At 41.7% G+C, this 25,993-nt stretch overlaps 1 protein-coding gene across 1 annotated transcript in view; it reads left to right on the forward strand.

Annotated features, from left to right (window-relative positions):
• LOC126087141 (cytochrome P450 3A21-like) overlaps positions 1-25,993 on the forward strand; it is a 37,825-nt gene that overhangs the window by 1,309 nt on the left and 10,523 nt on the right. The window contains exons 2-10 of the mRNA XM_049904232.1: positions 5,555-5,648; positions 6,825-6,877; positions 8,983-9,082; positions 11,963-12,076; positions 13,669-13,757; positions 18,621-18,769; positions 20,440-20,567; positions 23,722-23,806; positions 24,625-24,785. Of these exons, the coding sequence (XP_049760189.1) occupies positions 5,555-5,648; positions 6,825-6,877; positions 8,983-9,082; positions 11,963-12,076; positions 13,669-13,757; positions 18,621-18,769; positions 20,440-20,567; positions 23,722-23,806; positions 24,625-24,785 (973 nt within the window). The remainder of the gene's footprint in view (positions 1-5,554; positions 5,649-6,824; positions 6,878-8,982; positions 9,083-11,962; positions 12,077-13,668; positions 13,758-18,620; positions 18,770-20,439; positions 20,568-23,721; positions 23,807-24,624; positions 24,786-25,993) is intronic.

The raw sequence follows: 25,993 nt of genomic DNA on the forward strand, positions 1-25,993 counted from the left end.
CAGAAAGTCTTCCCTTGTACAGACAGCTCCTGTATCTTCCAAGTAACCCATTGCCGTCAAGACAATTCCGACTCATGGCAATCCAAGTGTTACAGGGTAGAACTTCTCCATAAGGGTGTTTTTTTTTGGGGGGGGGGGCTTTGATCTTTATAGAAGCAGATTGCCAGACCTTTCTTCCACAAAGCTGATGGGTGGGTTCAAACCCCCAACCGTTAGGTTAGCAGTGGAATGTAAACTGCTTGTGCCACCCACGGATCTGACATCTACTCTGGATAAAAAGGATTCTCTCTGACCTACTGACATGGGAACCCAGAACTTGAATTTCTACCTTTGATTTGTCTGAATGAATAAAAACATTTATAGCAATTAATGAATCAGTGGATTTCCTTTCAATATGTTGTGGAGGATTTTTAAGAAGATATAATGAATGAGAAATTATACTCCAACAAATTTGAAAACCTAGAAGAAATGGACAAATTTCTAGAAACACACTACCTACGCAAACTAAAACAAACCGAGTTGCAAGATCTGAACAGACCCATAATAAAAGAAGAAATTGAAGAGGCCATAAAAAAAAATTCCAAAAAAAAAAAAAGTCACGGCCCAGGTGGCTTCACTGGAGAATTCTACCAAACATTCAGAGGAGAGTTAACACCAATCCTACTCAAACTATTCCAGAACATAGAAAAGGAAGGAATACTCCTGAATTCATTCTATGAAGCTAGCATAAACCTGATACCAATGTCCGTCAAAAACACCACTAAAAAAGAAAATTACATACCAATATCCCTCATGGATATAGATCCAGAAATTCTCAAAAAAATTCTAGCCAACAGAATTCAACAGCATATCAAAAAAAATAATAATAATACATTACAACTAAGTGAGCTTCATACCAAGTATGCAAGGATGATTCAACATTAGAAAATCAATCAACATAATCCACCACATAAATTAAACAAAGGAAAAGAATCATATGATCATCTCAACTGTTGCAAAAAAGTCATTTGATAAAGCCCAGCCCCCATTCCTAGTAAAATCTATCAATAAAATAGGAATAGAAGGGAAATTCCTCAACATAATTAAAGGCACATATACAAAACGAACAGCCAACGTTATTCTCAATGGAAGGAGACTGAAAGCATTCCCTTGAGAATAGACACCAGATAAGAAAGCTCTTTATCGTCACTATTAATCAGTATTGTACTGGAAGTCCTTGCTAGAGCAATAAGGCAATAAAGGGAGGTAAAGGGCATGCAAACTGATAATGAAGAAGGAAAACTACTCACAGATGATGTGCTCATATACATAGAAAATCCAAGAGACTCCACAAGAAAGCTGCTGGAACTAATAGAAAGATTCAGCAAACTGGCAGCACACAAGATCAACATACAAAAATTAGTTGCATTCCTCTTCACCGAGAACTCCGAAAAGGAAATCAGGAAAACAATACCATTTACAATAAACCTCAAAAAGGTAATTAGGAATAAATCTAGCTAGGGATATAAAAGACTTTTACAAACAAAATTACATAACACTACTGTAAGAAACCAAAAGACACCTATATGAATAGAAGAACATACCATGCTCATGGATAGGAAGATTTAACATTGTGAGAATGTCAGTACTACCCAAAGAAATCTACAAGCATACCTCAGAGATGTTGCGGGTTCAGTTCCAGAACACCACAAGTAAAGCAAATATCACAGTATCACACAATTTTTTTTGTATCCTAGTGTATATAAAAGTTATGTTTATACCATAATGCAGTCTATGAAATGTGCAATAGCATTATGTCTAAAAAAATACATAACTTAATAGAAAAATACCTTATTGCTAAAAAATGTTAACCATCATCTGAGCCTTCAACGAATCATGATCTTTTTGCTGCTGGTGGATCTTGCCTCTATGCTGATAGCTGCTGGCTGATCAGGGTGGTGGCTGCTGAAGGTTGGGGTGGCTGTAGCAATTTCTTAAGATAAGACAACGATGAATTTTGCTGCATCAATTGACTCTTCCTTTTAAGAAAGATTTCTCTGGAGCACGTGATGCTGTTTGATAGCATTTTACCCACAGTAGAACTTCTTTAAAAATTAGAATTAAACCCCTTGAACCCTGCCCCTGCTTTATCAAGTAAGTTTAAGCAATATTCTAAATATTTTGTTGTCATTTCAACAATGTTCACAGCATCTTCACCAGGAGTAAATTCCATCTCAAGAAACCACTTTCTTTGCTCATCCATAAGAAATGGCTCCTCATATGTTAAAGTTTCATCACAAGATTGCAGCAATTCAGTCACATCTTCAAGCTCCACTTCTAAGTTTACTTTTCTTTCTATTTCCACCACATCTGCAGTTACTTCATCTACTGAAGTCTTGAACCCCTCAAACTCATCTCTGAGTGTTGGAATCAACTTCTTCCAAATTCCTGTTAATGTTGATATTTTGACCTCAACCAATGAATCATAAATGTTCATAATAGCATCTAGAATGGTGAATCCTTTCCAGAAAGTTTTCAATTTACTTTGCCCAGATCCATCACAGGAATCATTATCTATGGCAGCTATCGCCTTACAAAAAGTATTTCTTAAATAATAAGACTTGAAAATTGAAATTACTCCTTGATCCAGGGGCTATGGAATGGAGGTTGTGTTAGCAGTCATGAAAACAACATTAATCTCCTTATATGTCTCCATCAGAGCTCTTGGGTGACCTTATATGTCTCCATCAGATGCATTGCCAATGATTAGTAATCCTTTGAAAGGAATCCTTTTTTTCTGAGCAGTAGGTCTCAACAGTGGGCTTAATACACTCAGTAAACCATGTTGTAAAGAGATGTGCTGTCATCCAGGCTTTGTTGTCTTGTTTATAGAGCACGGGCAGAGTAGATTTAGCATAATTCATAAGGATCCTAGGATTTTTGGGATAGTAAACGAGCATTGGCTTCAACTTAGAGTCACCAGCTGCAATTAGCCCCTAACAAGAGAGTCAGCCTGTCCTTTGAATCTTTGAAGCCAGGCATTGGCTTCTCCTCTCTAGCTATGAAAGTCATAGATGGCATCTTCGTCTACTATAAGGCTGTTTCATCTACACTGAGATACCATCTCACCTCCCCAATAATGGCACCACTGATCATAAAAACAGAGAACAAATGTTGGCGAGATCATGGAGAGATTGGAACTCTTATACACTGCTGGTGGGAATGTAAAATGATACAACCACTATGGAAAACATTATGGTGCTTCCTTAAAAAGTTACAAACCGAATTACCATATGATCCAGGAATCCCACTCCTAGGTATACATCCTAGAGAAATAAGAGCTGTCACACGAATAGACATATGCACACCCATGTTCACTGTGGCATTATTCACAATAGCAAAAAGAAGGAAACAACCTAAGTGCCCATCAACGGACGAATGGGTAAATGGATAAACTGTAGTACATACACAGAATGGAATACTATACAATGATAAAGTAATGATGAATCCGCAAAACATCTTACAACAGGGATAAATCTGGAGGACATTTTGCTGAGTGAAATAAGTCGGCAACAAAAGGACAATTAATGCATGAGACTGCAAATATACAAAGTCATGAATAGGTTTACACACAGAAAGAAACATTCTTTGATGGTTACCAGGGATGGGAAAGGGAGGGAGAGAGAGTTACTAATTAGATAGTAGGCAAGTGTTAATTCTGGAGAAGGGAAAGGCAATACACAATATCGGGGAAGTCAGCACAATGTGACCAAGGCAAAGGAAAATACTGAGAGATACGCAAGAAAAAAGGGCAACTATGGTAAATGCTGTAACATACACAATCCTGCAAGAACAGTAATAATAAATAATAATTTGTGAGTAGATACATAGACTAACATGATGCTAATTAGGTGAGGAAAGTCATACAGGAGTATAATATACCCATGTACATACATAGGTTTGGTTGTGGATATTTCTACATACATGTTTGTAAATGCTACATGCATACTCATATGTATATAACAGAGCACATAGTGGGCACAGTTATAGAAACTACTTACATATTGGGACTGAACTACTGGACTTGAAGACTAAGGACCATAGTCTTGGGGGACATCTAGGTCAACTGGCCAAACACAGTTCATAAAGACAATGTTCTGCATCTTAACCTGATGAGTAGTGTCTAGGGCCTTAAAAGCTTGTGGGCAGCCCTCTAAGAAGCAAATATTGGTCTCTTCTTACCTGGAGCAAAGGAGAATGAAGAAAACCAAAGACCCAAGGAAGCAATTAATCCCAAGGACTAATGGCCCACATGAATCACAGCCTCCTCTAACCTGAGACTAGAAGAACTAGACGGTGCCTGGCTACTAGTACTGACCACTCCGATGAGGATCATAATAGAAGGTCCTGGTTAAAATGGGTAAAAAACGAAGGACAAAATTAAAAAAAAAAAAAAACTTGCCAGTCTGAAAAAGAGTGGGCTATAAATATAAACAGTAATACCTGTAAAGAATGTGCTCCTTAGAACAGTCAACTATAAGAGACCAAAAGGGCAACGTTTGCCCAAAACCAAAAATGAGAAGGAAGGGGCAGGGAAACTAGACTAGTGGAAACAGGAACCCAGGGAGGAGATGAGGAGAGTGCTGACACATTGTGGGGCTGCAGCCAAGTCACGGAACAATGAGTATAAGAATCATTGATTGGAAAACTAATTTGTTATGTAAACTTTCACCTAAAGCACAATAAAATATTGAAAAAAAGAAGATAAGGTGAAATCATACATATGTTATCATTCTGTAGTTTACCTTTTCACAGAAGTTTTGGAGCTCTATCAGGTCAGGATGACATGAGTAGCTCATGTAGTTCAGAGAATTCTTTTTATCCAGAGTTAGATGTCAAGCCCCGAGCAGCACAAGCAGTTTACGCTCAGACGCTAACGTAAAGGTTGCAGGTTTGAACACAGCCAACAGCTCTGTGGAAGAAAAGCCTGGTGATCTGTTTCTGTAAAGATTACAGCCAAAAGCCAAAAAACCCTACGGGGCAGTTCTACGTTGTGCCACAAGGGTTGCCATGAGTTGGCATTGATTAACGACAACAACAACAAAAACTATGGAAATTCATGTGGCAACATAAGAAACAAGGTTCCCATGGTGACCCCATGTGTGTCAGAGTAGAACTGTGTTCCATGGCGTTTTCAGTGGTTGATGTTTCTGAAGTAGATCACCTTTTCACTCTTCCAACACACCTCTGGGTGAACTGGAACCTCTAGACTTTCAGTTAGCAGCCGAGTGTATTAACCGTTTACACCATTCAGGGGCTCCCCTTCCCTCACCACTCCCTGCAAAAGAATAAATGAGACAGGTGGACTGAAGGGGTGTTTTGGCTCATTTGGCTATCTAACTAGGCCTTAAATGGATTCAGGCCCTCAGTCCAATGAGCCACATTTCAGGTGTTCAGTAGTCACATGTGGCTAGTGGCTACTGTATTGAACAGCACCAATATGGAGCGTTTCCATCATGGCAGAAAGTTCCACTGGACAGAGCATCTTCATTTTCAGCCTCTCTTTCCATCACAGGTATGGGATATGGCCATATAATTTTTTTAAGAAGCTGGGTATTCCTGGACCCAGGCCTCTGCCATTTGTTGGGACATTTTTGGAATATCGAAAGGTGAGTGTGTGTCAGAGTCATTTTCCACCCAGAGCTTGGAATCCCCTGTCCAGTTCAACTAATTCTAATTCTTTCGCCCTCTGTCTTGAAATTAAGAGGTAGGTTAGGAAGATGAGGAGAAAGGAGGGCTATAACCGAGACCCAAGGCGAGGCTAAGAGGCCTTGTTATTACAATCCCCACAGGAGAAGGTTTGACAGGCTGAAGGTGGAAATACTTTTTCACAATCCCCGGGCCCAGATGGATTCTCACCATGGAATGTCTGGATTTCTCTTTTTAAGTCTCCTGGGAGCAATGTCTTCCCTCTGTGGGCTGGGGAGATGAGATGGCATTCCCATGTTCCACAGCTCTCTCAGCACCAACCCAAGTAGATGAAAGCAAGGCCGGTAGTGAGGAGATTGTTGCCATAATAAATCTGCCCTTTGCAGCTAAGTTCCACTTAGTGGACTAATGTAGAAAAATAGATGCAAACAGCGCTGATTTTTCAGGTTGAAAAGTGGTCTAGAACACTTTGCTTTCTGGTCTTTCTCTCCCCATCCCTGGGTGGGAATTTTATGAGGCCAAGGGCTAATGGTTTAAATCCCTGCATCATCTCCTTTTGTATATGGTCAGGATTTTGACCTAGTCCAACGTTGTCCAAACTTTTGACATTCAGTTACCGTATTCATATTTGCCCATATCCAAATACCACCTCTACCATTATTTACTTAATGATTTTCTTTAAAACAACCCCCCCTTTTTTTTTTACTTAAACCAATATAGCCATTGCCATCAAGTTATGGTGCAGCAGTTTGTGCTTGACTACTAACCTAAAGCTTGATGGTCCAAACCCATCCAGCAGCTCCACAGAGAAAGGCCTGGCAATCTGCTTCCATAAAGATCTCAGCCAAGAAAACCTATGGAGCACAGTTCTACCCTGTAACACCAGAGTAAATCTACATAGCTTTATCTTAAGAAACAATATCTTAGAAATTCTGAATTTAATGTGCTATAGTTATATAACTATAATAAAATATATTTTTTTCTAACTTGTCTTAAAATAGTTAACCTACACATCCCTTTGGGAAACAGTGAATGGGGAGATGGAGAAGGGCCCTTGAGGTGTCTACGCAGTAATTACACAACATTTTACGTACAGCCCTTTTATCACCTGTCTAACAGACTTTCTTCTTCTTCAGGGAATGTTAGAATTTGACCTGGAATGTTCTAAGAAATATGGCAAAATATGGGGGTAAGACTCTCACGATTAAGCCCTCTTCCACCCCCACAGGAAGGTAAGGCAGCTGGAGCCTTCTCTTTGGAGCAGCACCATGCTGGATAAAAGTCCAACCCATCAGCCAGCCTGGAAAATGAGGCAGCAAGGCCACAGTGTCCCCTGTCATCTTTGTCGTCTAACACCCCGACCTTCACAACGATCACTCACATAGTGGATTGGGAGGCATTTCAATATCCTAGTCCACTTGAAAATTAATCAGCTGGTATTTGGGCCACAAGCATGCATTCAGAGTCCTAAATCAGGCACTGGACAAGGATTCGCCCCTCCCAAATCTTCTTAGAGGAGCTAATAGCAGAGTAGAATCTTGACAACTGTATTGATGAGAGGACATAGGGCAACTGGAACTCTCATACATTGCCAGTGCGAGCATAAAATGGCGCAATCACTTTAAAGAGTGGTTTGACAGTACTTTTCTAAAGTTAAACATACCTTTGCCCTATGGCCTGGCAATTCCACCCCAAGAGAAGTAAGAACATGTGTCCACAAAAAGACTTGTACTAGAATGGTAGAATAGTCATAGCAGCTGTCTTAGTTTCCTATGGCTGCCATAACAAAATACCAAAAAGTGGGTGGCTTTAAAGAACAGAAATTTAGTTTTTGGGAGGCTAGAAATCCTAATCAGGGTATTGGCCATGTCGATTCCTTCTGAGGGTCCTGAGAGAGGAGCTGTTCCATATTTCTTTCAGAGCTTCTAGTGGCAACACTTGGCGTTTCTTTGCTGCTTATAGATGAGTCTTCACATGGCATCTTCTCCCTGTGTAACTCTGTCTCTGTTCTCCCCTTTTATAAGACACCACTCAGAAGGGACTAGGGCCCACTCTACTCTGGTAAGACCTTGTTAACTGATCACATCAAACTGATCACATTTGGGTATAGAAAAACCTATACATACCCAAACAAGGTCTCATTCACCAGTATAAGGGCTAGAACTTTGACATGTCTTTTGGGGGAACACGATTCAATCCATAACAACATCCTTATTCATAATCCAAATGCTCAACAGAAAGTGGGTAAAGGAACTGTGGCATATCCATGCTATGGAACACTTACTACTCTGCAATAAGAAGAAACAAACTATGGATACTCATACCAGTGTGCACAAATTTCACCAATGCTATTTTTGGCAAAGGAAGCTAAACCTGAAGGAGTATACACAACATGGTCTTGGTGTGGGGAGATGGGTGAGGGGATGTTCTATATCATATCTTGGGTGGTGGTAATCACGTTTGTCAAAACTGATTGAATAGGAACTTTTAAGACTGCATGTCCCAAAGCAGAATGAGGGAAAAAGACTCCAGAATATTCTGTGCACAATAAGGGCTAAAGATTTCAACCTGGCTAAAAGATAGGATGCTTGATAAAAAAAAAATTGTGGGATTGGTAGGTGTGAGATAGTGAAAAAAAATAATATTAGGCTTTATCCTTGTAGTTAGATACTCAGATTTTTATTTAAGCAATAAGGGGAAAAATGAAAGGGGAGGCTGCTTAATAATAAAGTTCCTAGAAAGAAAATAACCAAAAAGCCAGACTTGCTAACTAGGAAACTGTGGGTTGGAAAACATTTTTTAAATAGTGAATTAAGTCAATCACAAAAGGACAAATATTGAATGATCTCACTTATATGAAATGTCTAGAATATGTAAATTGTTATCAGTGGTTACCCTGGCTGGTGCAAACAGTTTGTGCTCAGCTGCTAACGAAAAGTTGGTGGTTGGAACCTTCCCAGGCAGCACCTCAGACAACAGGCCTGGTGATCTGTTTCCATAAGGGTTATAGCCAAGGAAACTCTACGGAATAATTCTACTCTGTAACACATGGTTGCCATGAGTTGAAAACGACTCCAGGGCTCAAGACAACAACAACAACCAGGGTGGAAGGGAGGGGAGTCACCACTGAGGGATTAGTGAGTTTCTGTTTATAGCGATGGAAAATTTAGCAACGATGATTGGTGGTGGCTACATGACGTGATTAATGTAATTGATATCACTGAATTGTACAAGTGAAAAACAGATCAGTCTATTTACCTCTTATTTTGTTTTGGGTGTTGGTGTCTGCAACAGCATCTATCACGGCAGACAGCCTGTCCTGGCCATCACGGACCCTGTTCTCATCAAGACGGTTCTGGTCAAGGAGTTCTACACTGTTTTTACCAACCGACGGGTAGGTGCTAAGGAGAGCTTGCTTCTTACATGCGTGTTCTTGAGAGGAAGCTAGGTCAGCTTGGGCATTCTTCAGTGGTTATTTCCTTTCCCTCACTTTAAACCCCAGATAGGAAGAGTTAACATTCTTGAAGCCCTTTTCCATATTCATATTTCCATTTCCTATTCTGAAGGTGTCTTCATTATCTAGTGCTGCTATAACAGAAGTTTATACTCTCACAGTCTAGGAGGCTAGAAGTCTGAATTCAGTGCACCAGCTCCACAAGAAGGCTTCCTCTCTCTGTCAGCTCTGGGGGAAGGTCCTTGTCATCAATCTTTCCCTGGTCCAGGAGTTTCTCAGCACAGGAACCCTGGATCCAAAGACTACATTCTCTGCTGGCTGTTGTTTCTTAGTGATAGGAGGTCCCACGTCTCTCTGCTGGCTTCTCACTTTTATATCTCAAAAGTGATTTATTCAAGACAAAATCTAATCTTATAGATTGATTCTGCTTCATTAATATAACTGCCTCTAATCCTGCCTTATTAACATCATAGAGGGGTAGGATTTACAATACATAGGAAAATCATATTAGATGACAAAGTGTTTGACAATCACACAATAGTGAGAATCACAACCTAGCCGAATTGACATACATTTTGGGTGGACACAATTCAATGCATGACATTCCACCTTTGGGCCCCAAATTCATGTCCTTGCCACATGTAAAACACATTTACCCCATCATATCATAGCAAAAGTCTTAAATCAACTCCAAGTCCAAAATCCAAAAATTCTTCTTCATCTGTGAACTCTAGAATACAAGTTATCTGCTTCCAAAGTACAATAGTGGATCAGTCACAGAAGATATTTCCATTACTAATGGGAGAAGTTGGAGGGAAAGAAGGGATAACAGGCACAAAGCAAGTCAGTAGAACACATTACATTAGCTCTCAAGGCTTGAAAATAATTCTCTGTTCTCTGAGGCCATTTAGGCAATGGCCCTGCACTCTAGACTCTAGGTGTTGGCCACACTCTCCAGATTCTGCATGGAGGCCCCTTGGCCCTGGGCTTCAGTTCCACTTTTCAGGCCTGCTGGAATGATGACTCTGATCCCTCAGTTTTGGGTGACTCTTACTAACCTAGTCCATCTGAGTGGCTCTACCCTTTGACACCCCAGAAGTCATGGCCTTACCCTTTGAGACTGAGGCAGCTCTGCTTCCTGTTTTCCATGTCTCTTCAGTTTCTGCTTCCTGGATCCTTGGCCTCTCAGCGCCTTGGGCCTCACCACCCGTGTCTGCCATGCTGGGGCAAGTGTTCCAAAGCTCTGTAGCTCCAACAATAAGTGCCTGGAGGCACCCTACTCCACTAGTATACTTTGGCCAGAAGACATTCAGCTCACTTGCTCCATGTGCTGGCAAGCCTGGTTCTACCCATAAGTGCTCTGAGATACCCTACCCTGCCAGGAAACCTCCTGTGCCAAGGCACTCAGCTCTCTCGATCTGTTGGTAGGCTTCAGTGCTGTCTCACACTGGTCTTCTGATTCTACTGCTGCTTCTCACCATCTGGGCCATCTCCAGCGTAACAGCTCTCCTCATGTCCTTCTGAGTCTTCGCCAGAATTGTCTTTGATGTCCGTAATTCCACCAATAGTCTCTTCAAGGCAATCTAGGCTTTTACAACTGGGCACTTTAAAACTCTTCCAGTCTGTAAATCACATCAGATGACAAAGTGATAGACAATCACACAATACTGGGGATCATGGCCTAGCCAAGATGACGCACATTTTGGGGGGACACAATTCAATCCATAACAAAGGGCTTTGAAAAATATGCCTTGACTCTTTAAAATCAGGCATGAATCTAAGAGGCTGGCCGGTTGCCTGAGAACCAGTGGTGACTTTTGGAAAATAAAGGCAAGTTAATATGGAAATTACAATATCCAATTGTGGCATCCAAAGTAATGTTATTTATCCTCTTACAAAGTTAAAGTAGCCATATGTCATGGCGGCTAGGATCTGAGTGATTATGATGGATTAGGGGCCCTTGTCAATTGGCAGTATCTCATGCAAGGGGATTTGAGAGATCTTGGGTAGGCCCCTGTCCAAATCTCTCCTACTTCCACCTGTCATGATAATAACAATTTCACTATTGGAGATTAATTCTTTGGTGTCTCTAGAGCCAAGATCATATTTTAATCAATTTTATAATCACTCTTCTACTCACCCACAGCACAGTAATACCAACATTAAACAGTGCCGAAACGTGCTGGATGCCAATTTTCTGGAATGTTCTCCACTACTTTTCTCAGTCTATCATTAATGACAAATGTTCCAAACCTGGTTTCTAGTCCCAATTTTGGCTCAAACTGGCCTTGGGACCCCAGCACAATTCAGACCCTTTAGGTACCTGAGTTTCTTCACATTTCAAAGAGGGTGGTAGGGGGAAGGGGTGTTAGTCACTCTTCACACAAGATTTCAACAATCTCGCCAGCGTGTTGTATTAGACTAAAAACTAACTGTTCAGAAACATTCACGCCCAATTATCTCCTCAGTCTGACTCTGGCAAAGAAATAAAGAAATAGACTGGTTCGTTCTCCACAACGACTTCTTTTAGAACCCCCTGCCCTAGTAACAAAGCCCTTTGCTTGGCAAAGGGTGAAGCTCTTAGTGTTAGATCTCAGCACACCACCCTAGACCCATCGTCTCCTTCCCCGACAGCCCACCTTCACAACCCACAGCTGGGTGCTCTAGAAAGTGGCAATATCACGTATTATTTGATTCAGAACAAATTTTTTTTTTTTTTAATTTTTGATAATGTGTCTAATCCTCCCTTGGATAATAAACTCCCAAGCTGTATTCTCTACCCTAAGCTGTGTCTGATTTTGTTCACTTTATCTTCTTTAGAACTTGGGTTTAAATGGAGATTTGATATCTAGCATCAGCATCGCAGATGATGAAAAGTGGAAGTGGATCAGAGCCCTTCTCTCTCCAGCCTTCAGCAGCGGGAAGCTCAAGAAAGTAAGTGTGGGCAAGCCAGTCCCAAAAAATGCCCAGGAGGGAGGCTGGGCCCAGGCCCTGTGAAAGCAGGTCACAGAACTCAAGTGTCCAAATACAAGTATAGTGACGACATTCTCTCTCTTTGTGTCTTCTCTACCCGTTGCTCTTTGGGAACATGGGCAGGGGTGTTTTGGGAACCGTGGGCTCAAATCCCAGGGACACGAGGAAGCCTGCAGTGGGAATGACCACACAGAGTTTCCCCTTCTCCTTCCTGGAGCCAGGGAGAGAGGATGCTCTTGGGCCCCTGCCCATATTGGGAAGAGGTTCCCATGCTGACCTCATGGAACCTTCTGGAAAGTGCTTTAAGAGCAGATCCTCTCACAGGAAAGGAATTTCAAGTTGTGGAAATACAGGAAAAATTGAGTCCTCTAACCCTGGGAGAGAAGCAGAATACTTCTTTAAGGGAAGCAAGGGGTAGGGGGGTGTGGAGTGAGTAGGAGCCACAATTTGTCACTCCAAACAAATTTGGGGGAGAAATTTAAAACTGCAATCTCCACAACTAGCTTGTGGGATAGTTCTTATAAAATCTCCAGCATCTTGAAGGAAAGGACAGAGTTTGTACTGTTGCAAATTTTCATTAGCCGGAAACAAATTGAAACTCTCAGTTTGGCTGGATTTTTATCTGTACTTGGCTTCTAAGCAAAAGGGGCCAGAGGACAGCAGAATAAATTCATAGCTGGAATATATTGAAAAAGAAAAAAAAAGACAAAAAATATCTTTCTAGACGTACACCCAGTGGTGAACTGGAGCCAGCCTGTACCGCTTGTGAAAGTCAACTGTACACATCTCTTCCCAGCTCCATGTTGGGACATCACCTTCGTAGCTTGAAATTAACCACGGCGGGAGTATTTACACCAGGGAAACTGGTAAACACCACAAATCAAGGCTTTTACCCTCGGAGAGCTGGTTATTCAACACTTCCCACTGTACCAAGGCTGTCCTTCCAACCAGAGATCCAGCCAATTTCCTGTCCTGCATGGTGATTGATAACACTAAGACGATTCTTAAGTCCCACATCTAAGAAAGATTTATATTCATGGACCTGAATTACAAAAGCGAGAAAATGAATTCAAGCTTCAGAAACATTCTAAGAACCACAGTGAAACAAAAATCCTTCTCTTGTTCCATCTCATTAATCAGAACACCCCTTTCCTCTTTTAATTATCCTGAACCTTCCTTTGCTTCAACAGTTCTGATTAACTGAGGTCTTTATAGTAGATACACCCAAATGTTTATTTTGGGGCTGGTTATGGATATTTGTTTTTTATGGATAGGTCCCTGGGTGGTGCAAACGGTTGGCATTCAACTACTAACTGATAGGTTGGCGATTCAAACCCATTCAGTAGCTCCGTGAAAAAAAAAAGTCATGGTGATCTGCTTCTGTAAAGATTACAGCCAAGATAACCCTTTGGAGTGCAGTTCTACTCTGTAACACATGGGGTCACCATGAGTCGGGAGCAGCTCAATGGCAATGGGTTTTTTTTTTTTTTTTTTTGCTTTGTTCCTTTGGATACATCAATGCCTGAATGCAAATGGCTATTATTGTTCTCCAGATGTTTCCCCTCATCAAACACCATGGAGACATGCTGGTGCAAAACCTTGAGAAGAAAGTATCCCGGGGTGAGGCAGTGAACATGACAGAGTGAGTATGGCCCTAGGGGAGGAGTGGCAATGTGGTAGCCTCTTCATAGTGTCTGGGGATCAGAGCAAGATGAATGTATGGGGCTTTGGTTAGGAGCCCAGGCATAAATATTCAGGATGTTCTTCTCCCCCTCTTTTTATAGAAGATAGTGTGAAGCGAAGGCGCCCCAGTGGTGAAATAGTTAAGGGCTTGGCTACTAACCATAAGGTTGTCGGTTCAAATCTACCCAGCAACTCCGTGGGAGAAAGAACTGGCAATCTGCTTCTATAAATATTACAGCCAACAAAAACCTACGGGGCAGTTCCACCGTATCACATGGGGTCGCCATGAGTTGAAATTGACTGGATGGCACCTAACAACTGCAACAGTATGAAGCAAGATAAACCCCGTTGGCCTTTTCCCAGCCCTGCTCGTTATCAGCACGGGCTAAAAGGCCCAGAGTCTAAATGAATTTAGAACAGGTATAAAAAATATGGAAGTATTTTACTAGCACTAAAATGATGGTCCAAAGCCTCAGTCATGGGCTAACTACATGCAGCTACAGGCCAGGCCATGGAGCATGGAGGCAGGTCTGGCTGTACTAGCTGCATCCTGTCTGGCTGCCCAGACGCTGGGCCTTCACAGCCTGGAAGTCTTCTATCCCTCAAAAGCCTGAGCCAAGATCAGATTCCTATTAAAATACAAACCCTTCTCTCACCTCATGGCATCCTTTATCCCTCCTCCCCCAGGCAGGCTTAGCATTTTAGTAAGAATAAATGGAAGCTCATCTCTTAGAGGCAGCACTGACTGAAGATAAGAAGAAGGAATAGGAATGTGTCCACAGGGGGCCACCATGGGATGTCCTTGAGGGAGGCCAAGGGTACAAACTAAAAGCTGAAGGGCAATGAATGACAAGCCCTGCAACTTGGACTATTTACCCAGCATTGGCTCCAGGCTGCTTAGCAGAAAGGAGGAAAAACATAGAGGGAGCCTTTGACACCATCTGCATCATCTCCCTTCATTCATTCAACATCTGAGTATTTTCTGAGTGGCTCCTGTGCATCTCAAACTTGATGCCCCTACTCAGCCCCTCTCAACCTCTGTTTCTTCTGTTAAATTAGCAAGAGGAGAGGCGTGGGCCCTGGCCTCACTTCGGCCCTCTGGCTGGGGTCCTGCTGGTCTTTCTTTGTCCAATAACACCGTATATGTGTGCTGAATTGCTGTAGCTTCTGTCCGTGGTTTTCTGAGTCTTAAAGCAGCTTTCAACATAGGCATTGACCGGCTGGCTCAGTGTCCTCAAGTACAGGGCATTGTTTTATAACAAAATAAATCTACATATTTCAAATCTCCAAAACACATCTTGTTCAATGAAACTTTGAGGGAAGGACAATTTTCTTTCGGAATACTGATCATTTCAAAGCACTTTCCCTAGTGATGGGATGGAGAAGGGAGGAAGAGACAGTGGCTTAGACAAAGGTTTTGCAAAAATGTATATTCTGCTTCCCAAAGTTATCGTAAGAACGAGAATCTACACAGATCTAAAGTGTACAGTCTGGTGAATTTTTACATATGTGCTCACCTGCAAAGGAGCCCTGGTGGCACAGTGGTCAAAGAGCCCAGCTGTTAACCGAAAAGTTGGCAGTTGAAACCCACCCACCAGCAACATGGGAGAAACACCTGGTGATCTGATCCCGCAAAAATTAAAGCCTGGGAAACCATATGGGGCAGTTATACTCTGTCACAGAGAGTCGCTATGAGTCAGGATTGACTCAGCGGCACCCAACAACGACTCACCTGTGTAAACACAAACCAGATTAAGATATAGAATATTTCTGGCATTCCAGAAGTTTTCCTTGTACTCCTGCCCTCACTTTCGCCAGGGTACTACTCCTCCACCGCTATCACTCTAGATGAGTTTTACTTTTTTTGAACTTTATGCAAAAGTAATCATGTAGTAGTAGTCTTTTGTTTCTGGCCCCCTGTGCTCAACATTATCTCTGTGAAATTAATGTTGAGTGTAGTTGTTCATTTGTTTTCATTATTGTTAGTATTTCCTTCTATGAATACACCAGGATTTGTTTATTCATTCTACTGTTAATGAATGCTTGACAGTTTCCAGTTTTGGGCTGTTAGAATTAAAATTCCTGTGCATATTCTAGTATATATCTTTTAGTGGATATAAGCTCTCATTTTCTGGGGGTGTATTCTGAGGAGTGGAATTACTGGGTCATAGGGGGTCTGCATGTGATTGGTTTGGCAGAAACTACATAACTGTTTTCCAAAATTGCAGTTCCATTTTGCATTTGCACCAGCAATATGTGAGAGTCCCACTTGCTCTTCATCCTTGTCAACACTTAATATTGTCAGTCATTTTCATTTTAGTCATTCTGGTGGCTGTGTAGAGGTATCTTATTGTGTCTTTAACTTGCATTTCTCTATGACAAATGAGTTTTTATGTTGAGGTGTAATGCATACTGAACACTGTGGTCTTTGATCTTCATTAGTAAGTGCTTCAAGTCATCTTCACGTTCAGCAAGCAAGGTTGTGTCATCTACATAACGCAAGTTGTTAATGAGTCTTCCTCCAATCCTGATGCTCCATTCTTCTTCGTAGAGTCCAGCTTCTCGGATTATTCGTTCAGCATACAGATTGCATACGTATGGTGAAAAGATACAACCCTGACACATACCTTTCCTGACTTTAAGCACTCAGAATCCCCTTGTTCTGTCTGAACAACTGCCTCTTGATCTATGTACAGGTTCCTCATGAGCACAATTAAGTGTTCTGGAATTCTCACTCTCAACGATGTCATCCATAATTTGTTATGATCCACACAGTCGAATGTCTTTGCATAGTCAATAAAACACATGTCAACGTCCTTCTAGCATTCTCTGCCTTCAGCCAAATCCATCTGACATCAGCAATGATATCCCTGATTCCATGTCCACCTCTGAATCTGGCCTGAATTTCTGGCAGTTCCCTGTTGATATACTGCTGCAACTGCTTTTGAGTGATTTTCAGCAAAATTTTGCTTGTGTGTGATATTAATGATATTGTTCGATAATATCTGCATTCGCTTGGATCATCTTTCTTGGGAATAGGCATGAATAGGGACCTCTTCCAGGTGGTTGCCCAGGTAGCTGTCTTCCAAATTTCTTGGTGTAGACGAGTGAGCGCGTCCAGTGCTGCATCTGTTTGTTGAAACATTTCAACTGATGTTCTGTCAATTCCTGGAGCCTTGTTTTTCGCCAGTGCCTTCGGTGCAGCTTGGACCATCAGATCCTAATCATACGCCACCTCTTGAAATGGTTTGACGTTGACTAATTCTTTTTGGTATAATGATTCTGTGTATTTCTTCCATCTTCTTTTGATGCTTCCTGCATTGTTTAATCTTTTCCCCATAGAATCCTTTACTATTGCAACTCAAGGTTTGAATTTTTTCTTCAGTTCTTTCAGCTTGAGAAATGCCAGGTGTGTTTTTCCCTTTTGGTTTACTATCTCCAGCTCTTTGCACGTGTCATTATAATACTTTACTTTGTCTTCTTGAGCCACCCTTTGAAATCTTCTGTTCAGTTCTTTTATTTCATCATTTCTTCCTTTTGCTTTAGCTGCTCAATGCTTAGGAGCAAGTTTCAGAATTTTCCCTGACATCCCTCTTGGTCTTTTCTTTCTTTCCTGTCTTTTCAATGACCTCTTACTTTCTTCATGTATCATGTCTCTGATGTCATTCCACAACTTGTCTGGTCTTTGGTCATTAGTGTTCAGTGCATCAAATCTATTCTTGAGATGGTCTCTAAATCCTCACAACTGGACCGATAAGCCACATCATGATAAACGGAGAAAAGATTGAAGTTGTCAAGGATTTCATTTTACTTGGATCCACAATAAACACCCATGGAAGCAGCAGTCAAGAAATCAAAAGATACATTGCATTGGGCAAATCTGCTGCAAAGGACTTCTTTAAAGTGTTGAGAGGCAAAGGTGTCACCTTGAAGACTAAGGTGCACCTGACCCAAGCCATGATGTTTTCAATTGCACCATAAGCATGTGAAAGCTGGACAGTGAATAAGGAAGGCTGAAGAACAATTCATGCCTTTGAATTGTGGAGTTGGCAAAGAATATTGAATATACCATGGCCTGTGAAAAGAATGAAAAATCTGTCTTGGAAGAAGTACAGCCAGAATGATCCTTAGAAGCAAGGATGGCGAGACTGTGTCTTACATACTTTGGACATGTTGTCAGGAGGGATCAGTCCCTGGAGGAGGACATCATGCTTGGTAGAGTATGGGGTCATTGGAAAAGAGGAAGACCCTCAAAGTGATGGATTGACACAATGGCTGCAACAATGGGCTCAAGTATAGCAATGATTATGAGCATGGCGCAGGACCTGGCAATGTTTCATTCTGTAATACATAGGGTCACTATGAGCTGGAACTGACTCAATGGCACCTAACAACACATGACAAATAATGCTCACCTTGCTTTCTTGTTCTTTTCACTTATCTAAATTCTCTTCCACCTTTAAGCCTGGACTCGTATTTTCCCTCTTCCACGAACCACTTTCTAATGGCTAACTTTCATGATTCATTCCTTCTTTAGCTGTTTGTTCAAAAAGCAGACAGCCAACACACTGCAGATGAGAACTTAGTTGCTCTCTAATTGATCCTCCAATATTCATTTCTAATTTTACCGTCCATATCCTCACCATACCCAGCAGAACCCTTATACTGCAGGTACTCAATGATGTTAGGAAGGTTTGGTTTATTCTATTTTGCCCAGTGAGTCTGACACTGAGTTGGGTTCAGGACTCACGAGTTGGCACTTGAAGCCTTTGCTTACTCTGTCTGATTTTCTTACATCTTTAAGTCATCTTTTCCAATCCAGGATTTTTGGAGCCTACAGTCTGGATGTCATCGCCAGCACTTCCTTTGGTGTGGACATTGATTCCATCAACAACCCGGATGATATTCTTCACCACCACGTTAAGAAGTTGATCTCCTTCCCTTTTAATAACCCCCTGATCTTCCTCATAGGTACAAGGACCTCTTTCCCCATCAAAATACAACATTAACACACTCAGCTTTGACCTTTGGCCATCTTTCAACATGCCACATTTCCATGTACTTTGCCCTCCACTGCTCCACCGATGGGGTTGCTGAGAGGGTCAGATAAGCTAAGGTGTATGAAATAAACACAGTAAACAGTCCACATCACTAGAAAACTGCATTCATTTACTACAGTATGGTTTTGCAAGAGTAGATTGAAATATTTTTAAAATAGATCAAATCCTTAATACACAACCCCAGTATATTCTAGGGTCTCCCAGCTCTTTTGATTGCATACTCATATGAGCAACAAGTTTTTGAAGATGCATCACAAACACGTATGTATATTTATTTGTTGATGAAGCATTTATATGTGTGACTATGCTAATATGTACTGTCTTAGTTATCTAGTGCTGCTATAACAGAAATACCACAAGTGGATGGCTTTAACAAAGAGAAATTTATTCTCTCACAGACTAGGAGGCTAGAAGTCCGAATTCAGGATGCCAACTCAGGGGAAGGCTTTCTCTCTCTGTTGGTTCTGGGGGAAGATCGTATCATCAATCTTCTCCTGGTCTAGGATCATCCCAGACAGGCTCAGCTCCTATCTTGCTGCTCACTTCTCCCTTTTATATCTCAAAAGAAACTGACTCAAGATATAACCTATTTTTGTAGATTGAGTCCTGCCTCATTAACATAACTGCCTCTAATCCTGCATCATTAACATCATAGAGGTAGGATTTAACACATAGAATAATCACATCAGATCACAACATGGTGGACAATTACACTATACAGGGAATCATGGCCTAGTCAAGTTGACACACATTTTTGGGGGACACAATTCAAACCATAACACACACATAATAAAACATACCCGCCAGGAGATATTTTTACAGGATGAAATAAAAATAATGTAGAGAGAAGTTTTGAAGACTGTTTTTCTGTTCCACTATGGATTGTTCTGCACACCCCTAAGTGCAGAAGAGCGAGCCTCTTCTGTCTATAAGTGGCATTGTTCTCTGGTGAGTGAGGAGGTTGTGTGGACAATAAAAGCATTTCATTAATAGCATGTTGGTCTTGACAGACCTGTTTACTTCCAGACTGCTTTCACATTGGCTCACATTCTCACCCTGCCAACATCATATTTAAGCTCAGATAGCCTGTCATTCTGTCCAGTCATGGACATGAGAATTGTGATTAAAAGCAATATATGTGGGAGAGGCCATAAGAGGTGTAATGCTCCCAGGGTAGATTTTAGACTCAGACAGGCTGGGCTAGAGTCCTAGCCCTGTCTCTTTTTCACAGTGTGACCTTGAGCAAGTTCTCACCTTGGTTTGCTCATCTGTAAAATGGATATAATAATAGAAATTATCCCTGAGACTTGGGAGTGCTGAATGAGGCAATGGATGTGAAGCCCTTGGCACAGAACAGGTGCTCGGCACTTAATGCATTAATGGCAGCTATTCTTATTTTTATGCACAGTTATTCATATTCTATTTCTGGGGGTGGGGGGAGTGGTTTCCGAAATCTCACATCCCTAATAGCTTCCCCTCCCAAGATCCCATGGGTCCCATATGAGATTTGCATTCTGCTCTGGGTGGCCCTGTTCAGAATCTACCGATGTTTTTCTTTCTCACACCCCTCTACCCCCTCAGAGTTGTTCCCTTTCCTTGTGCCATTGCTGGAAAGGATGAATGTGTCTCTGCTTTCCTGGAAGGAGCATGACTTCTTTGTGAATGTAACCCAGCGTCTTAAGGAGCAACGGCAAGCAAGTGGATGCAGGGTAAGCCCAGGGCTCCTCACCTACCAGGTTCCACTAGTTCCACCATCCAGACACCAACCTGAGGTCACAGAGGCGCATCTCCCTGGGTGGTTCTCACATGCCTGTTCAGTCAAACTACATGCTTTAAGGGTTAGCTCTTGTTTTCACCCAGAACTATCTAAATCTCTAGAACTTAACCTAAAGGTTAATGATCCAGGAAGAATTTGACTGGCCTGGGCAGCCCAGTTTCAGGGGTAGCAGGCCAAAAAGCAGAGAAGCAGGACACAGAGTTAGAATGTCTAGAGTTGAAGGTGGGTTGTTGTGATGTTAGATTAAGCAAGAAACAAGTGGACATAATCCCTGCCCATTTTGTAGAAAAAGTTTTGTCATAAACAAAGATCAAGACAAGATGGCGGCCAGGTGGACTGTGCCCCGCTACTGGTACCAGATAGAAGGTAGGCTGGTAGTAGCAAGGCAGAAAAATTGAGGATACAAGGGTTCAACTTCTGACTTTTTCAAAGACTTGTGACAGACGAGATTAAACACAGACAGTTGAGATCCCTGGCTACTCAGCAGTACTCACCGTCAATGTTCCTGGGGCTAATCATGTCTGTAGAGAAGAATGGATGTGTCTTGGGTCCAAAGTTCTCTCATTTGTCAAATTTCGACCAAAAGCAGAGAGAGGGGATGATGTGTGGAAGAACAAAAACACTCTTCTGTAGGGTGGGTTGGATTGTGGAGTTTGTTTGTGTGGATGTCTGTGACGTCACTCTGTGTTTGCTCAGAAAGCAATAATCTAAGACCTAAGAGATTTTATCAGTGAATCTTGTACCCCAGCCTGCCACTGATGCCCACCACTTACTGCTGGAGCATCCTCCTCTAGGCTTAGGTTGTGGTCCATTATTTAAATGCACACGTCCTTGGATGGAGTTATCCATGAAGCCATTTCCAGTCATTGGTATCTCATCATGAAAAAAGAAATAACTTCTTATGGCCTTTTTCTCATGGACTAACAAATTAATCTGTGGGCTGTTACCAAAGATGACACTCCGAGATGCCTCGCAAGAAAGGATTGTTGATTTACTTCCCTGAAAACCCTATGGAGCACAGTTTTAATCTGACATATATGAAGTTGCCAGGAGTCGGAATCAACTAGAGGGCAAACTGAAGCAATTCTTCAACATATAATTTACAATATCTGTCTAAGATTCCATTATGCGAGTATGCCAGCATTTATATAACTCTTCTTTCGATTCTTTTTTTTTTTGCAAATAATGCCCCCATGAACAAATTTCTTATTAAGAAAAAAAGAAAAATAACTTCTATGGGTTCATACGTATACAGGTGTTTTGATAGGCATTTTCACAGTGTTATCTCCAAATTGACATTTTGTACAAGTTTATCCGTTGTTCAGATAAGTTATATGACCTGAGCAAACTTAAACAGCAAGCGAGTAGAGGGGTGGTATTTGAGTTCGGGTCTGGAGGCTCCAGATTCCATGATGTTTCCCCACAGCCCAGGCTTCCTGAACACGAATTTATGTATAGGTCCTACCTATGAGTCAGAATTGTCTCAACAGCAACAGGTTTGGTTTTGGGCTAAAGCGATCAACTGATAATTGAAAGGTTGGCAGTTTAATACCACCAGCCGCTCTGTGGGAGAGAGATGTAGCTGTCCGCTTCCATATAGATTTACAGCCTTGGAACCCTATGGGGTCACTACAAGTCAGAATCTACTCAATGGCAGTGGGTTTTGTTTGTTTGTTTGTTTCACTCAACCACAGAAGGAGCTCTGGTGGAGTAATGGCTAAGCACTTGGCTACTAACCAAAAAGTTGGTGGTTTGAACCGATTCAGAGGCACTTCAGAAAAATGCCTGGCTGTCTAGTTCTGAAAGATCACAGCCACTGAAAACCCTATGGAGCACAGCTGTACTCTGACACACGTGGGATTGCTGTGAGTTGGAATCGACTTGATGGCAACTAGTGTGGGTTTTTTTTTTTTAACCCAAACATGACCCTTTCTGGAAAGGAAGAGGAGAGCATACGGAAACCCACTCTGAAGAAGGAAAGAAGGCTGCAAAGAGGGACAAGAGAAGAAATTAAGGACGATATTTGTCTACTTTATTAAAAATGCAAATATCAAGTGGAACAAAATGTCTAGCAAATATGACAAATGAAGTGTCAGTAGACTTAATTACGAAGAGCTCTGCAAATCAATAAGAAAAATTCCAAGACATTCCTAAAAATGCAAATAAATACATGGGAAAGCTTTCAACCTCATTAATAACCAAAAACATGTGAATTAAAAGAAGCTTATAGCTTATTTTCTATCAAATTAGAATTTAAAAATAATAATACGTGATATTGTCAGGAGTCAGAGGTATGGGCACCATTAGTGGGACTAAACATTGGTTCGAACTCTCTAGAAAACAGGCAATATGGATCAAAAGTCTTAATGATTCCCAACCTTAACCTGGATTCCACTTAAAAAAAAATCAATCTATTCCGGTATAATAATGAGAACAGTGTACAAAAAAATTCTCCAGAAATTTTGTTCATCGGAGCATTATTGGCAAAATAAGATGAGTGATAGAAATGATGGCATACTCGTATGATAGAATCTTATACAGGTCCTGTAAACTATGTGCTGAATAATTTCTTAGGGCATGGAGAAATGCCCTAACCGTAATGCTAGATGGTAAATACCAAAATACAGCATTGTACAGAGTGCGAGCTTATCTAAGTAAGCAATGCTTGCTAAAGGGCTGCAAAGACACATACAAAAATACCATAGAACAATAGCATGTATCTTTATGTATTGGATTATGAATCACTGTATAACATTTTTGAATTTTCAAAAATATACACAAATCTAAAAATATAATTTGGAACGTCAGCATAATTTTAGAAATTTCTACTTTAGTATTTTTGCCTAAGGCCAGCTCTAAAAATGAGTGGAGTGGGAGATGCCAGCGCGTGAGATGCAGACGAGAGGAGGAGGTGACTAACCTTATGGCTTTGCTCGAACAAGTTCCCAGATGTGACATGGGCTATAGCTTGGGAACCACAGGAGTGGCCTCTCTTTTTGTAGAAGCCATGAGCGATATCTAAGACTCAAGTAGCTATTAGGCTGTGTGAGCCTCGCTTATCTCCCTTCTCTGGCTCTCTGTTCCAGGACTGTGTGGATTTGCTACAGCTAATGATCGATTCCCAGGCCACGGGCAGCCCAGAATCCAGCGAGGCAAACCAGTCCCCTACAGGTAACACTCTAAAGGTACTCAGGGTCCTGCCTCCAGGCTAACTCGAGGCCATCCTCGAAGCCTTCGCATAAGAGACCATTAGTAATTTCCAAGAATAAGTCACTACAATACCGGCGATAAACACCAAGTTCTTCCGTTAAAAACATGAGATTGTTACTGTTAGTCGCTGTGGAGTTGATTCCAATTCATGTCGACCCCATGTGTGCAAAGTAGAACTGTTCCATAGGGTTTTCAAGGCTGTGGCCTTTTGGAAGCAGATTGTCAGGCCTGTCTTTCGAGGTGTGCCTGGGTGGAATTGAACTGCCAAGCTTTAGGCTAGTAGTTGAGCACTTAGCTGTTCGCACCACCCAGGCTACCTATTAAAAACCTACCTCATACTAAAAGATCTGGGTCAGCTTCTACTTCACCATGACCTTGCCTAAGTCACCTCTTGCCTCTGGTGTCATCATTCTCATCTGTAAAATGAGGTTGACTTTCATTATCTCTAGTCTTCTGCTCACAAAATGCCATTAGCCTTTGATCTCTTTCTACTACCCTCTCCTAGCAGGAACCTTCACCAGTTCCTCACCTTCCAGCTAAACTTTGTGGGATGATTGCCCATCTACTCCTAAGTGCTTCTGCTTCCCAACTCCTTTCTTCTTTCTCATTTTGGCATTTCACAAGAACAGAAGAGGGACAGTAGAATTCTTATGGCCCAATAATCAGGAACATACAAGAAGGAAACTTCTCTCTAGGTTCATGGTCCAGGGAGGTACCCAGAATCTGATATGTTATTTCTACATCTGTTAATGGTGCCATTTTGGTTTTTTTCCTCAAAGCTTTGACAGACATGGAGATTGCTGCTCAAGTCATCACCTTTATTTTTGCTGGCTATGAGACCTCAAGCTTAACCCTCAGCTTCATATCTTACAACCTTGCTACTCATCCTGAGGTGCAAGAGAGGCTTCAAGAGGAGATAGACAGTGCCTTGCCCAACAAGGTGACATGGCCTGGGAGTCTCCATGGGGCCAACAATCCTGGCTTCTTAATCTCACGTTTTAAGTCTAAACCCTAGAATATCCCCCAGAAGGGGAGATGCTAAGGTCCTTGGGCCGCTGAGTATGTGTTATCAGACACCAGATGCTGACTCCAGAATCTCAAAGGAACAGGATAAAATACAAATCCTGCCTCCAAAGAGCTAATTAGGAAGGCAGGAATGAAAATGTAGAGCAGTTAAGAATGCCTTGAAATTACATAATATGTGCAAAGTGGCCTGACCTCCACGTATTCAGCAACTCTTCGTTGAACACTTTGAGTGTTCATGCTAAGTGTCAGGGAGATAGTGGTGGACAGCTAGACCAGGACTCTGGTAACAAGGAGCTCTCATTACTGTTGTGATGGTTGGGAATGGGGACGAGTTCATGGGTGTCCTGCCTGTGCTTGTTGTGTAGCTGCTTCTGGGTGGGAGGAGGCAGACAGGCAATGAACAAGCAAATCAATGAATGAGCGAGATAAATTCAGACGGTGATAAGTACAGTGAAGAAAACAGAAGAGGACAACAGGTCAGAGATTGTGGAATGGGCAGAGGGTGGGGATGGGGTTGGGTTGAGATCAAATGTTCACAGAAGGCGCCTCTGAGGAGGTGATTTTTTATTTAATTGTGTCTTAGGTGAAAGGTTAAAGAGAAAATTAGTTTCTCATTAAACAATTAATACACATATTGTTTTGTGACTTTGGTTGCCAACCCCGTGATGTGTCAACATTTTCCCCTTCTCCTTGGGTTCCCCTTTTCCATTCATTCAGTTTTCCTGTCCCTTCCTGCCTTCTCGTCTTTGCTTTTGGGCTGGTGTGTCCATTTAGCCTTCTATACATGTTTGAACTATGTGTCATTGTTTGTTTTATAGGCCTATCTAATCTTTGGCTGAAGGGTGAACATCAGAGGGACTTCAGTACTGAGTTAAAAGGGTATCTGGGGACCATACTCTCAGGGTTTCTACAGTCTCTATCAGACCAGTAAATCTGGTCTTTTTTTTTATGAGTTTGAGTTTTGCTCTGCATTTTTCTCCCACTCCATCTGGGACCCTCTATTGTGTTGCTTGTCAGAACAGTCAGTGGTGGTAGCCAGGCACTATCTAGGTGTTCTGAACTCATTCTGATGGAGGCTGTGGTAGTTGTGGTCCATTAGTCCTTTGGACTAATGTTTCCCTT

This window comes from Elephas maximus, chromosome 12, assembly GCF_024166365.1.
Source record: "Elephas maximus indicus isolate mEleMax1 chromosome 12, mEleMax1 primary haplotype, whole genome shotgun sequence".
Taxonomy (NCBI): Eukaryota; Metazoa; Chordata; class Mammalia; order Proboscidea; family Elephantidae; genus Elephas; species Elephas maximus.